At 38.7% G+C, this 14,777-nt stretch overlaps 1 protein-coding gene across 2 annotated transcripts in view; it reads left to right on the top strand.

The window, feature by feature from the left end:
• Positions 1-14,777, top strand: part of ATRN (attractin) — a 150,812-nt gene that overhangs the window by 42,020 nt on the left and 94,015 nt on the right. For both annotated transcript variants that reach the window (XM_012804151.2, XM_012804152.2), the window contains exons 2-5: positions 2,075-2,158; positions 5,736-5,849; positions 13,231-13,359; positions 14,412-14,617. In XM_012804151.2, coding sequence (XP_012659605.1) covers positions 2,075-2,158; positions 5,736-5,849; positions 13,231-13,359; positions 14,412-14,617 — 533 coding nt within the window. The remainder of the gene's footprint in view (positions 1-2,074; positions 2,159-5,735; positions 5,850-13,230; positions 13,360-14,411; positions 14,618-14,777) is intronic.

Below are 14,777 nucleotides of genomic sequence, written 5' to 3'. Positions count from 1 at the left end.
GCTCTTGGGAGGCTGAGGCAGGAGACTCGCTTGAGCCCAGGAGTTGGAGGTTGCTATGAGCGTGATGCCATGGCACTCTACCCAGGGGAATAGCTTGAGGCTCCGTCTCAAAAAAAAAAAAAGAAAGTGCAAACAACCCTCGCTATAAGGGAGCAAGTGATTTAAACACTTCTACACTGCTGGTGGAATTGCAAACTAATACAGCCCTTTTGGAGAGAAGTATGGAGGAGAATCCTCAAAGATCTCAATGAAGACCTTCCATTTGACCTTCCAATCTCATTACTAGGCATCTACCCAGAAGAACATAAATCATTTTACCACAAAAACTTTTCTTTTTTTTAGACAGAGTCTCAAGCTATCCCCCTGGGTAGAGTGCAATGGCATCACAGCTCACAGCAACTTCCAACTCCTGGGCTCAAGCGAGTCTCCTGCCTTAGCCTCCCAAGTAGCTGGGACCACAGGCGCCCACCACAATGCCTGGCTAGTTTTTGGTTGTAGCCATCATTGTTGTTCTGGCAGGCCTGGGCTGGATTTGAACCCGCCACCTTAAGTGTATGTGGCTGGTGCCTTAGCCACCTGAGCCACAGGCACCAACCCTACCACAAACACATTTGCACTAGAATGTTTATTGCCACTCAATTCATAATTACCAAGTTATGGAAGCAACCCGAGTGCCCATCAAACCCATGAATGGATCAACAAACTATATATATATCATGGAATATTATTCAGCCATTAAAAAAGATGGAGACTTTGTATCTTTTACATTTACCTGGATAGAGTTGAAATACATTCTTCTTTAGCAAAGTATCGCAAGAATGGAAAAATAGATATCCAGCATACTCCATACTAATATGAAATCAATATATAAATAATTACATGTCCTTAAGAAAAATAAAACACTATTATAGTCCAGATTGCGGGTAGAGGAAAACAGGAAAGGGGAGAGGGGAGGACGTATGGCAGGAGGGAGGGTTTGTGGTAGACCTCACCTTTTGTGCACATTGTGAGGGTGTATAACATGCCCCCTGGGTGAGAGGCTCTTCTACAAAGGGAACTTTACCCTGGAAGTGAGAACAATGTAACCTAAATATTTGTACCCTCATATTAATTTGAATAAAGTTAAAAAAAAAGTAAAAAAGAAAAAGACTAGCTTGAGCAAGATTGAGACCCTGTCTTTACTAAAAGTAGAAAAAGTAGCTGGCCATTGTGGCTGGTGTCTGTAGTCCCAGCTACTGGGAAGGCTGAGGGGAAAAAAGGAAGCAGAAAAAACATCCAACAAAATACATCAAGCATTTATGATAAAAATATTCAGCAAACTAGGAATAGGAGGAACCATCTTCAGTCTGACAAGAAACGTTTACCAAAACTGACAGCTAACATGATACTTAATGGTGACAATTTGAACTCTTTTCCTTTAACCTTGGGAACAAGGTAAAGTTGCCCACTGGTGACACCATTCAACTTTGAATAGAAGTCCTAGCGGATGCACCTAGATTTGCAAAAGAAAGTAAAACTCTTTGCAGATGATGTGATTTGTAGAAAGAAAATAATCTGTAAAAAGCACTTGGTGGAATTATTAAGCAAATGTAACAAGATTGCAGGATGCAAGATACGCTAATCATGTTTGTTATTAGCATGAAACAGTCAGAAAATAAAAACAATATTATTCAAGTAGCATTTAAAAAGCATAAAATACTGTCTGAACTGCACTTTACTTGTAACTATAGCTGTGTGATCTTACTTTTTAAAAAGCAAACTCGTATTTATAAATAGCTCTGGTGGCCATTTTCATTACAAAGTATAACATTCCCTTCTCAGCCTGAAAGATTTAGGTAAGGTGGTGTTCATTCTTCTGTTGTTTTTCTATCCTTTTTTAATGTGTGTGGTAAGTATTTGTTTTATCCATGTTTGTGCAATGTGATTATATAATAACTATCCCATCATTTTCTACTGGCTGTAGTGTATTTGATTTGTATTTTATTGAGAATTATAAATATTTTATTATGAAATGAATGTATTAAGATATATGAAATTAATGTGACAGACTTAAAGTTTTCTTTTTATATTACAGGTTAACTGGATCTTCTGGGTTTGTAACAGATGGACCTGGAAATTATAAATATAAAACGAAATGCACGTGGCTCATTGAAGGACAGTAAGTAGTGTGGCTCGCTTAAGTTTGTTTTTTTTTTCCTTTTAGGATAGAGCCCAGTGTAGCATTACTTTTTCCATAAGTGAAATTAACAATCTATAGCATAAATTACTTAAACTTTTTAGATAAATTTTCATTTAAGAAGTGAATTTGATTTTCTTATTTTTTCTTAATCTTCATTGTTAATTTTAAAAAAGTTCTCTATTTAATTAATGGTACAAAAGAATTGCATACACCAGAAATTCTGTATATTTTCCACTTTATTATTTATTTATTTATTTATTTGAGACATTGTCTCACTTTGTTGCCCTTGGTAGAGAGCCATGGTGTCATAGCTCATAGCAACTTCAAACTCCTAGGCTCACATGATCCTCTTGCCTCAGCTTCCAAGTAGCTGGGACTACAGGCACTTGCCACAACGCCTGGCTATTTTCAGGCATGGGGTCTCGCTCTTCCTGGGGCTTGTCTTGAACTTGTGAGCTCAGGCAATCCACCTGCTTCAGCCTCCCAGAGTGCTGAAGGCTTGAGCCACTGTGCCTGGCTATTTTCAACTTTAATAGTTTCAAAACTAAATATTTTTAATGGGTTGCTTAAAGCATTAGAAAATCACAATACTGTGTCATTTTTCTAAGTACCTATTTTTATGGTGGCTAGGAAAATTGGAATAACTGTTTACTGCCTAAATGACCATCCTTTGGACGAACTGTGCCTCTCCAACTATTGCCTTCTTTTTCTCCCTCCCTTCATGGCAGGCCTTTAAAGCAGTATTTCTCAAACTTTTTGGTCCCAGGACTTCTTTACACTCTTAAACTTTGAGAATTTCAAAGAACTTTTGTTTATGTGGGTTGTACCTGTCTGTGTTTACCGTATTAGAAATTAAAACCAAGTAATACTATTTATTAATAGTTATAAACCTACTGCATTAGCACAGATGATATTTTTATGAAAGAAAATCCTGTATTAAAAAATTTCAGGAAAGAAGAGTGGCATTGTTTTACATTCTTGCTTAAAATAGAAGGCCCCTGGATTACCATTCTTCTGCATTCATTTTGTTGTGGTGTGTTATTGTGGTTAAGTATGTCAGGAGAATTACTTAAAACTTGAAGTAAGTAGGAGAAGGGAGGAGATTTTAATAGTACAGTACTTAGTACATAGTCTTCTTTGGTTTTATACCAAAACTTGATAAGTAAATTGCAGTGTGGAATCCACTGATTTTCTTGTACTTTGAACGGACTGTTTTCCCATCCATGACTTTGTAACATGTTATATAGGTAATTTGGAAAATATTGGTTCACTGAATTATTCAGATCTTTCACAGGTTAATGTATTTGATTATATAAAATTTAAAAATCACATTAGTTAATATCACTTACCGGTCTCATTAGCAAGTTCTAAGTATTGGGAAGTTGTGCCTGGGTAGCAGCTATAAATTTTCTAAAACTCTACTTACTACTTGAAAATGGTTATATTTTATCTTTGGCAGCAAATAATATCAGTTGTTTTCTTTGAAGTGACAGGCTTGTTTTGGTTGTTTCCAATAAACTGTCTGCCAAATATCCAACTCTGAATAAGCACAGTTTCTCAGTTGTTCTTTCAAATAAATTTGGTACATGCTATTTGGAGAAAAAGGGTGCCTAGCTTAGCTCATAACTTAAACAATTTCAGAAGTTGTTTTCCTTGAGAAAAATGTACTTTTTTTAGGAAGCAGAAGTGCGTTATGCTTACTTTTCATTTTGTCACATAGAATATTAAAAAGATTTTTATTCATGGATCAGGATTTAATAAACAACAGTTTTTACTGCTTAATAAAGATATCCTTAAAGATAAGATAAACTGACATTTTTTCCTGCATTTCGAGAATGGGTGTTAGTGAAGAGTAACAGTGATCACTAGTGCTGTTTGCTGCTACTGCCTTGGTTTGTTCTAAGACGTCAGCAGGTTCACCCACCATCACTTTTGCACTGTTGGTAAATGCCAACAGCAATAATATCTTTGATTTGATGTTTTAATATTACTGTGAATATACTTTTGACCTCTTGGACCTCCCCCCAAAGGGTGGCAGGGCCTCTTGCATTCTGAGAACTGCTACTCTAAGGAGTTCCGCCCTTGCCCTTCCTGTCCATTCACTCCCATCTGAGGTCCTTTCCACTGTTGCTTCTGAATGTACTTCGTGCAGTTGCTCCTCCTCAGCCTAAGCAAAAACTTTTTCTCCTCCTTTTCTTTATTCCCTACATTTAGCCTGTCAGTAAATTCTGCCAGTTTTTCCTTTAGATTATTTCCCAAATCCGTCTACGGACTCCCTTTTTACCACAACCTCTATTCCTGTAAGATCCACCATCCTTTCCTTTCTGGGCTCCTGCACTATCCTTGAAATTGGCCTCCTTTTGCTTTTGCCCCTTGCCCACCTCTCATCTTTTACGGTTTTCTCTACCATATCATATTCCTTTCTTGTCTTCACAGTACTCATCACCATCTGAGTTAACTTGTTTATATATTTATTTAGTGGTCGACTTAGAGATAAATCAGTATGGAGCAGAGGAAAGGTCTATGCTGAGGCAGTGGAGTTAGGCATCAGCCGGGTACAGATGGTATTGATAATTCTTAGAGCTTTTTGAATAGACTGTTTGGGCTAAAGAGTTGAAGGGGTAAGTAGGATATGGGGCAATGGAGAAAAGTGAAGTCTTCTGCGAGTTTCACTCTGTTAAAAGGCGAAAGGGAGAGGGCAGGTCCTTGGTAGAGAAAGTTGGGATTTGAGGCCTTTTTGTTTTATTGTTGTTTTATAAAATATGTGATGCTTAAGTAGATTTAAATATGGGTAGGAAAGTTGCAGATAAGAAGGCAATGTTAAATATTTGAAAGATGTAAGGAGAGTAGGTAGGTTTATCTTTTTTGAAAAATGGGAATTTCAGAGAATTTTTCTAGGTGTGAGCATAGCAGGGAGGTGAGACTGGATGGTTTGAAATCGTCATTGACAGGTACTAGCAGTTGTGGTGAGGGAGAGAGTTAGTGGAGGACTGTGGGTAGAATCAAAATGCCATTTGTAGTTGATAAGCAGAGACCAGTGTGGGAACGTGTCTGCCCAGTGTTGTGGCTTTCTCCAGTACAGTGTAGTTTTTTGTTTTTTATGGATTCAATCTTAGCAGATAACTGGTTTCCTGTAGACCAGGGCTTTTGCCAGCTAGTGCCCTGAGAATGCAGAGGGGCAGGCAAGTTTAGAGACGTGTTAAGTGTGTTTGTGAAATGATGTAGCGTGGAATCTTAAGTTGAATAAGGAGTGCAAAAATGGAAGGGCTAATGGATTGGGTAAGAGACTGTTAATGAATGGCCTGGATGGACTGTAAGGCCCAAAAAGTCACAGATCACATCTGTTTTGTTTAAGCATTTGCATGTTTAATGGTCTCTTATACATAGTAAGTGCTGAATAAATCTTTGACAAATCAAGGAATACTGTTTAAATATTATTAATTTCTTCTCTCCCTGTAAATTCTTTTTTTTTTTTAATTTCTTTTTATATTCTCAAATGTTTTTTGCTAGTTATAGTAATTATTTTGTTAAAAGTTACTTTTTTTGTTCTTTTCAGGCCAAATAGAATAATGAGACTTCGTTTCAATCATTTTGCTACAGAATGTAGTTGGGACCATTTATATGTTTATGATGGGGACTCAATTTATGCACCACTAGTTGCTGCCTTTAGGTAAGCTCAGTCATATAAGTACTAGTTCATCATTATTTGATTTCTAAATTTAAATGTATATTCTCGATTGCATTCTTACTCTATTCACCTTTATCATCACTTAACACATTTATTTTGCGGAAAGAGTACTTGTGTGCTAGTCCAGATTGGGTTTCTGTATCTATTGGGTAAGTTTCTGGGCGTGTTAAAGAAAAGGAAAGTTGACCTTTCCTTTCAGTTTCCTGATGGGTAAAATTGGGATAATGCCATTAAGTTTACCTGTTCCTTGTGCTGGTGGTGAAGTTTACATTTTTACATTTTGTAAGTATTATATTGAATGATAGTTCTTTGAAAAATTTAAATTAGGAATCATATCCGTCTTGTTTCTGTGTTCCTTACTGTATAGGTCTTTAGGAGTTATTTATTGAATTCAAATATAATTGTATTTGTATTTATATATATGCGTGAGGGAAACTTTCTGGAAGAATATATATAAAATGAGCAGTGGTTACCTGCAGAGAATGAGGAGCATACCAGTTAACGGTTGTGAGTTGTTTGTTTGTTTGTTTTCCTTTGAGACAGGATCTTGGTATATGGCCAGGCTAAGCTACAGTGGCCTGAGCATAGCTTACTTAACCTTAACTCTTGGACTTAAATGAGCCTTTTTCCCCTCAGTCTTCTGAGTAGCTAGAACCACAGGTGTGGGCCACCATGTCTGGCTAAATTTTTTTTTGGTTGGGGGAGGGGAATCTTGCTATATTTCCCAGATTGATCTTGAATTCTTAGGCTCAAGTAGTCCTCTCACCTTGGCCTTGTGATTCCTTTTTTTCAATAAGTATATTCTACTTTACTAAACAAGAACCATTTAACACCAAATATGCATATAGGGTGCTCTGAATTCTGGATTGTTTTGGTGTTTTAGTTTTTATTAATAGCAAGTAGCTATGTTGTTTATTATGTTTTTAGTCACATAGGAATTCAAACTTGCCTCTATTGTTTTCCCTTTGTTTGATAGAAGAATTAAAATATAGTCATGAGTCACTTAATGATGGGAATACATTGTGAAAAACTCATCACTGGGCAATTTCATCATTGTTCAAACACCATAGAGTGTACATACACAATCCTAGATTTGCTTAGCCTACTTCACACCTAGGCCATATTGTATAGATTATTGCTCCTACACTGCAAACCTGTACATCATGTTACTGTACGGGATACTATAGGCAGTTGTAACAGAGCAGTAAGTATTTGTATATCTACACATAGAAGAGGCACAGTAAAACACAGAAGTGTAGTCTTAGAGAACCACCGTCATGTGCAGTCCATTGCTGACAGAAACGTCACCATATGCTGCTTGACTATATGTTTTTCCAAAATGCACATCCCCTTATGAACCATAGTTGTTAGTTTTCATCTGCAACTGACTTCTAGATTTATTGTCCTCAGACATTTTATTTCTTTGACTGTAAAAACAAATCAGTTCAACAAATATTTTTGTGTTCCTCACATGGGGCTAGTCTGGCTGATGTCCCATGTGGGTGAGGGGTGGAAACAGCACATAAGGAGCCACAGGACCCGAGAGCAAGGGACTGAGGTGCTTGTGTATTTCTCCATTCCCTTTGGCTTAGAAATCTCTCTGACCTATCTTTGAACTGAAAATGAGGGTGGTTTTCTGGATTTTTAAAGGTTCACTTACTTACATGGGCAAAGAGCAAAATGGCATTGGGGCTGGGTTCCCAGCTATACTTCCGGCACTCCAGGAGGCTAGATTGAACTTAGGAATTTGAGACTAACTTAAGCAAGAGCGAGACCCCATCTCTACTAAAAATAGAAAAGTTAGCCTGGTATTCTGGCAGGCACCTATAGTCCCAGCTCCTCAGGAGGCTAAGGCAGGAGATTCACTTGAACTCAGGAGTTCAAGGTTGCTGTTAGACTGATGGCACGGCACTCTAGCCTTCTCAAAAGAAAGAAATGGCATGGGCTAAGTGTTGGCATGAATATTTTTATGCTAGCATTTGAATCATAACTTGTATTTTAGCAAGAGGCGCCCTAAACTTTAATACAAGTATGAAAATTATCCGATTATGTCATTATCATAGTAGTACTTGCTGAGGACTTTCTTGTTACTGTGTTAGTTAATCAGAATTCACAGTGCCCCTGTAAGGTCCCAGACATTTTGAATCAGCTTGTCAGAATCTCGTGTAGGAACATGAGCCAAACAGGTTATACATAACCCTGTGATTCACTTGAACTGTGTGTTTGTTGAGCAGACATATAAATTCCACATCAACAGCAACAGCAAAACAAGCAGCAGCCTATAACTGTTCCAGTCAGCAACTTTTGAGAGAAGCCAAAATATATGTACAGATACTTAAATTTCTTTCTATTTCTTTTTTTTCCAAAGACAGAGACTTACTTTGTCACCCTTGGTAGAGTACCATGGTGTCACAGTGCGCAGCAACCTGCAGCTCTTGGGCTTAGGCGATTCTCTTGCCTCAACTCCCAAATAGCTGGGACCACAGGCACCTGCCACAATGCCTGGCTATTTTAGGAACACTTAAGTTTCTCTTGAAAAGTTGGTTAACTGACAGTGTAAATTAATGCATTGATTATATTAATATTTATGGCATGTTTGTGAATTTTTAAAAATTATATTGAGATAATATATACAAATTGAAATTTACCTGAAATACAAAACCCCTAAAGCACTGATGTACAGAACAATTTGTAAACTGCTGGCCCATAAGGGCACTGCTAAGGAGTGCTGTTGGGCCAGGAGAATTTTGGATGGAGGCATCTACAAAGATGGCAGAGATAGCTTAGCAAGGGCTGGTGACAATCAAGGAAAGAAGAATCAAATAGGATTCAGAAAATGTGGACTTTTAATCCGTGTTCTGCCTTAGTCTCTGTGTTAACTTGAATAGGTCATTTAAGGCTCTAGACCTCTAAAACAGAAAATGAAGGTAGTGCACTGTGTTAGTTCAGTCTGTGGTCTCTGGGGGTGCTGCAAACTATGAAGTTTAGTTTGATTCTGAACTGGTGGATCACATTTTTCTCTTGTATATTGAAGTTCTGAATAAAATTTGTTTAACATACACAGTTCCATTACTAGACACGTGTGAGAACCACTGGATTAATTTATCTTTAAGACTCTTCCGCCTCGGCTCGGCGCCTATAGCTCAACCGGCTAAGGCGCCAGCCACGTACACCTAAGGTGGCGGGTTCGAATCCCCAGCCCGGACCCGCCAAAACAACAGTGATGGCTGCAACCAAAAAATAGCCGGGCGTTGTGGCGGGCGCCTGTGGTCCCAGCTACTTGGGAGGCGGAGGCAGGAGACTCGCTTGAGCCCAGGAGTTGGAGGTTGCTGTGAGCTGTAATGCCACGGCACTCTACCCAGGGGGACAGCTTGAGGCTCTGTCTCAAAAAAAAAAAAAAAAAAAAAAGACTCTTCCGCCTCTATAACATTGTTATTTTGCTGTGAATTCAACAGATGCATGTGTGGAGCACCTTTGTGGAGCAGGCACTCTCCCAGAATCAGTTGGTAGGGAATGTGGAGGTGATATTGGTGATGGAGCAGGGGGAGTGATTTTCCTCCTGAGAAGGCTTCAAAAGGACATTATTCATTTTAGAGCATTTATTTATTTTTTTAAAGGGAGTCATATATGATGAGGCAGTTACTATGATCAGAGGAAGCCTTGTGAAAGCTGAGGTCAACCTGTCCAGCATCCCTTTGAGAACAGGGTCAGACTAAAGCACACTTAGAGAAGCTACTCGCAGGCCGGTACTTCTCTCCTGTTCTTAGACCCTCCTTCACTAGTCCTAGGTGTAGACCCAGCCTGGCACTATTATGTGGCCCTGACTTTAGGAATCTGCCTTACTTTCCACATGTCTCTGCACTTGTTCTTATAGTCTTATAAGGTAGGTAGGTATGTCAAACTGAGGATTGCTAAGTCAGCTTACACAGTCTAGTTGGTAAAGTTAGGTGATACCCAGGTATGTTTAGAGAGCACAAGAGCCCATATTTGTCTTTGACAATTATATTGATCAGGTATATTAAAAAAAAGTTTAGTAATTTTCTTTCTTTCTTTTTTTTGAGACAGAGTCTCACTTTGTCACCCTCGGTAGAGTGCCGTAGCATCACAGCTCATAGCAATCTCAAACTCTTGGACTCAGTGATTCTCTTGCCTCAGCCTCACAAGTAGCTGGGACTATAGCCCAGCTATTTTTTAGAGATGGAATCTTGCTCTGGCTGGTCTTGAACTCCTGAGCTCAGGCAATTCACCTGCCTCAGCCTCCCAGAGTGCTCTGATTACAGGCATGAGCCACCATGCCCGACAGTTCAGTGCTTTTCAAAATGATTACAAATAGTGGTCTGGATTTAAAACAAGATTATGAGCAACCCAAAGGTAGGCAGTTCTTGATTTGCTCAAGTTGGAACAGTTGGCTGCAGCCTAATTTGTGCCTGAATTTATTGATCTGCCTGAGGGCAACAGGGAGGGAGGTGGGAGGTGGTTCAAGGTGACAGCTGAAGAGTGCACCTGCAGTACCTCTTCCTCTCCCATCACTTCCCATCATCTTTGTATGCTGGTGAGCCTGTGTTTGTGTTCATTTACTCTAAGGAAGTTTGTTTGCCAAAAACCAGTTGTTTGTTTTCTCACTGAGAGAAACCAGCACATTCCAAAGCTGTTACAATTTTAAGTTTTTGAAGTGAAGAGAGGTGAACACCTGTGGCTCTCTGACAGCGGGGAAACTGACCCACTTTCTCTAGTATGATGTAGTTGTAGTCAGTAATGTCGTTCATTCTACACACTTAAATGTCCCCACCATGTAACCATCAGCCATCACTCCGGAGCACCTGCTAGTGTGAGGTGTTAAGTGTGTCACATGCTTTAGCAGTTTGATTCTCGTTAAGTCACTGTAATGTAAACAGGATTTCTTTCATTGTGCATTTGAGGAAATCAAGGCTCAGAGAGAGCAGTGACATGCCTAGGCATATGGAGTGACAATTGGAGCTCATGTCTTCTTGTTCCTGAAATTCATGCTGGGAGAATGAGAGTGTAGAGCTTCTTACATGTGACTGAGGTCCTCAGTTCTCTAATGTGCTAGGGTATCTTATGGGCACATTGCTTTTGATATTCCTGTTTCTAGTGGCCCTGCTCTTGCCAGTACTTAATGCCTTCTGCATTTGAAGGGATTCTGGTATATATAACTGGTGAAAGCATGATGATGGCTGAACCCTTCATTTAGGTCTCTGATTAAATGTCACTTCTTCCAGGAGGCCTTCCTCAACTGCCCTTTCTAAAGTACCCCGTTCTCTTCTTTTCCTCTGCTTGATTACATATGTACACACCTGGTGTTATACATACACACACCTGTGTGTGGGGTTGTATCTGAGTTTGTTATTTCTCTAACATGAACTCTATGAGGGCAGGGACATAGTCTTTTTCACTATGTTATGTTCGTGGTACCCAGTGCAGTGCCTCACAAGTAGTAAGTGCTTAGTAAACATCTGTTAGTGGAATACATAGCATATAGTAGCAAATATGTTAACTGTTTTATAAGCTGTGGAGCACTCTCAGAGTCTTCAGAGTCCTAGGGTTTTGTCCTCATAGTAAAAATTAAATAAAAATCCCATCCACGCCTAATCTTCATTCCCTGCTTATGTACTCATCTAGTCATTTTTATATGCACTTCCCTAAGTACATGCAAATGTACGCAAACACTGGGTCCTTTGTTTTGCAGGTTGCCTCACCCCCTAATCAGAATGCTTGAGAAGCTCCTTGCCTATATTAGTCCTGTAGGCCTGTGTAATGTATGATGGTTCATTCAGCCAGCTCCCAGTGGATGAGCATTGAGGTGGTTTTCAACCTACTGCCATCTGAATAGTGCTGCAGTTTGAGTTCTTATATATTTGTTATTGTATACATGAGCAAGTATTTCTTCTACAAAGAAGTAGAATTGCTAGGTCATAGCAAATGAGCATTTAAGATTGTCATAGGTTGGGCAGCGCCTGTGGCTCAGTGAGTAGGGCACGGCTCCATATACTGAGGGTGGTGGGTTCAACCTGGCCCCTGGCCAAACTGCAACAAAAAAAATAGCCGGGCGTTGTGGTGGGCGCCTGTAGTCCCAGCTACTTGGGAGGCTGAAGCTGGAGGTTACTGTGAGCTGTGATGTCATGGCACTCTAGCAAGGGCAACAAAGTGAGACTCTGTTAAAAAGAAAAAAAAAAGATTGTCATGGGCCCTGGTGTGTGCTCCTGGAAAGTATGGGGGCTGGGCTTACTGAGTGAAAGGAAGAGAGCAGTGGGAGATGGTATCTTCATTGGGTGGAATTGTGTGTGTGTGTGTAGCAAATTGCACAGGGCTGGAAAGGATCTAGGCTTTCATCGAACATAGTGATAGTGAATCCATAATGGGGCAAAAGTCATGAACATACAAAGAAGTGCAAATGGCAAGTAAATGTAAGAAAAAAGATTAACCATAGGAGAATAAAAGAATTCAAAACCACAGTTTAAAAAAGTCACTTTTTAAATTAGCAAAACAAAAATAGGATTATTTGTTGGCAAGGTGAGGTGGAATGGACCCTTTTATCCTGTATTGATAGGATTTCTAGTCAGCATCTCTCTACCAGAAACCAAGTTGATATTATGGATCACGAGTCTTAAAGCCATCATTTTATACCCCTTGATTCAGTAATTCTTTTCCTAATTAGGAATTTCTTTATTAGAATTTCTTTACAATAATTCTTTTCCTTATCCAGGCACCCAGCAAATGCTTATTTAGAATCTATTATATGCTGGACTCAGATTGGGGTCTTAGGGAGAACCTAGAGGGCTGTTAGTGGTATAGGAAATGCCTATAGTATATTATTTGTAAAATAGAATATAAAATGAACATGATAACAAAGCCAAGAAAATGCATCAGAATGCTAATGGTTTAGGGGTTCTAGGTGTTTATTTAGCTTCTTTATTTATATTTTTACATAAATAAATACTTTATATCCAGTATAAATATTTTATGTAGTGCAGTAGTATATATTTGGTATTTATCAACTCATAAAATTTATTGCTTTATGTGATTGTAGAGGTTTGCTCAGTTTTTCAAAGGAACACTCTGAAAAGTTAAAAAAAAATGAATAGGGCTATTGATTTCAAATCTCATTAGAAATAGAACCCAAAATAAAAGGAACCTAACAAAAGATTCAGATCTGTTTCTTGCAGAGTCCAGAACTAACAATGTCCAGAACTCACAGGGTATCACTGTGTATGGATCACAGGGATTTGCCCCCTCCCTTGATCTAGGTTGTAAAATCATAAGGATGAATTCCAGTTTTTAGTTGTGTCTACCACAGTTGGATGTGTCTTTGCTTCCCTCTGTAAGAATTGTGTTTTTGTTTCAGTGGCCTCATTGTTCCTGAGAGAGATGGCAACGAGACTGTCCCTGAGGTGGTTGCCACATCAGGTTATGCCCTGCTGCATTTTTTTAGCGATGCTGCTTATAATTTGACTGGATTTAATATTACTTACAAGTAAGATATTTGAGTCTAGTATTTGTGATTTTATTGAACTGACTATGTATTTTGTTTCAGCAATAAAAATGTTCCAGGCATTGTATTACGCTAGGCAGTTAGCATGGATTTTCTTATTAAATGTTCTAAAAACTCAGTGAGACGTGGGCACTGTATTTCTCTTCATTTTGTAATTGAGGAGACTGATGGGAGAGCATTAAGTAAATTGTCAACTAAATGGAGGTGCACAGATTCTACCTGGGTATTACTGCTGTTGAGTTTCTCCTGAAAGACAGGGACATTTTACCTGCTAATGAGTAAAAACATTGGGGGTTTTTGCCAAGTATAATTTAACAGGTATTAGTAGTTGCCACATACTCAGAAGAAGAAGGAGTCTATCTCTCAAAGTACCCTGATAGACCATTTATTACCCCTTTTTAAAATCTGAACTGTGTTGTTCCAAAGTGTTGTCAATATAGTTATCTTATGTTATATGAGACACATTATAGTTAAATTCTTAAGCTAAACTGGCCCTTCTTTGTCCGTCTGAAATGAATAGTTACTATGAAATTTTAAATATAACCAACCTGGGAAATAATCTTAAATTCTACAGATTTTCAGAGCCTATACAAAGGCATAAATACCACTAGGGTGGTAATGTATTGTTGGCAGTTAGTTTTATTCTTTTCTTGCCCAAACTTGCAAGCATGAATTTGGCAGTTTTGTAATGCTTATAATTAGTGGGCTACCAAGAAGAATAGGATGGTCATGTCACCCTGGAGAAACTAAGCCTGGACGATATTGCATACATCTCCTCCTTTTTGGTAATTTCTTTGACTTTCGAGTTATTTATTCTTGTCCTTTTATGAGAAGTCAGCAGGGTTGCTTTGTTTCATTATTTGTATCCTAGCTGTGCCGTGTTGAGTGGCCCCATTTGGGCTGAATGATATATTGCACTTGTGCTTGTGAATGAATTGAGAACATAGGTTCTTAAACATTGTTAGGAAGAAGTTCTGCTAAATTAATTGAAGTGTTGCTTTGTGTTAACTTAATTTTCCATACTGTTTTTATAGTTTTGACATGTGTCCGAATAATTGCTCAGGCCGAGGAGAATGCAAGATCAGTAATACCAGCAACACTGTTGAGTGTGAATGTTCTGAAAACTGGAGTGGTGAAGCATGTGACATTCCTTACTGTACAAATAACTGTGGTTTTCCTTATCGAGGCATCTGCAATTCAAGTGACGTCAGAGGATGCTCCTGTTTCTCAGAGTGGCAGGGTAGGAGCTTCTTTTATTTTTCATTTTCTTTCCATTTTTACAGAATATTCCCAATTTAATAAAATGTAGCTTGACTGTATCCTTAACATCTATGAAATTTATGTTAATCAACTATCAGGTAACGTTTATCCAGCTTCCAGTTTCTTTTTTTTTTTTTTTT

This window comes from Otolemur garnettii, unplaced genomic scaffold, assembly GCF_000181295.1.
Source record: "Otolemur garnettii isolate 467f Iridium unplaced genomic scaffold, OtoGar3 scaffold00025, whole genome shotgun sequence".
In the NCBI taxonomy this organism is placed as follows: Eukaryota; Metazoa; Chordata; class Mammalia; order Primates; family Galagidae; genus Otolemur; species Otolemur garnettii.
This window is presented reverse-complemented; position numbering and strand designations above follow the sequence as displayed.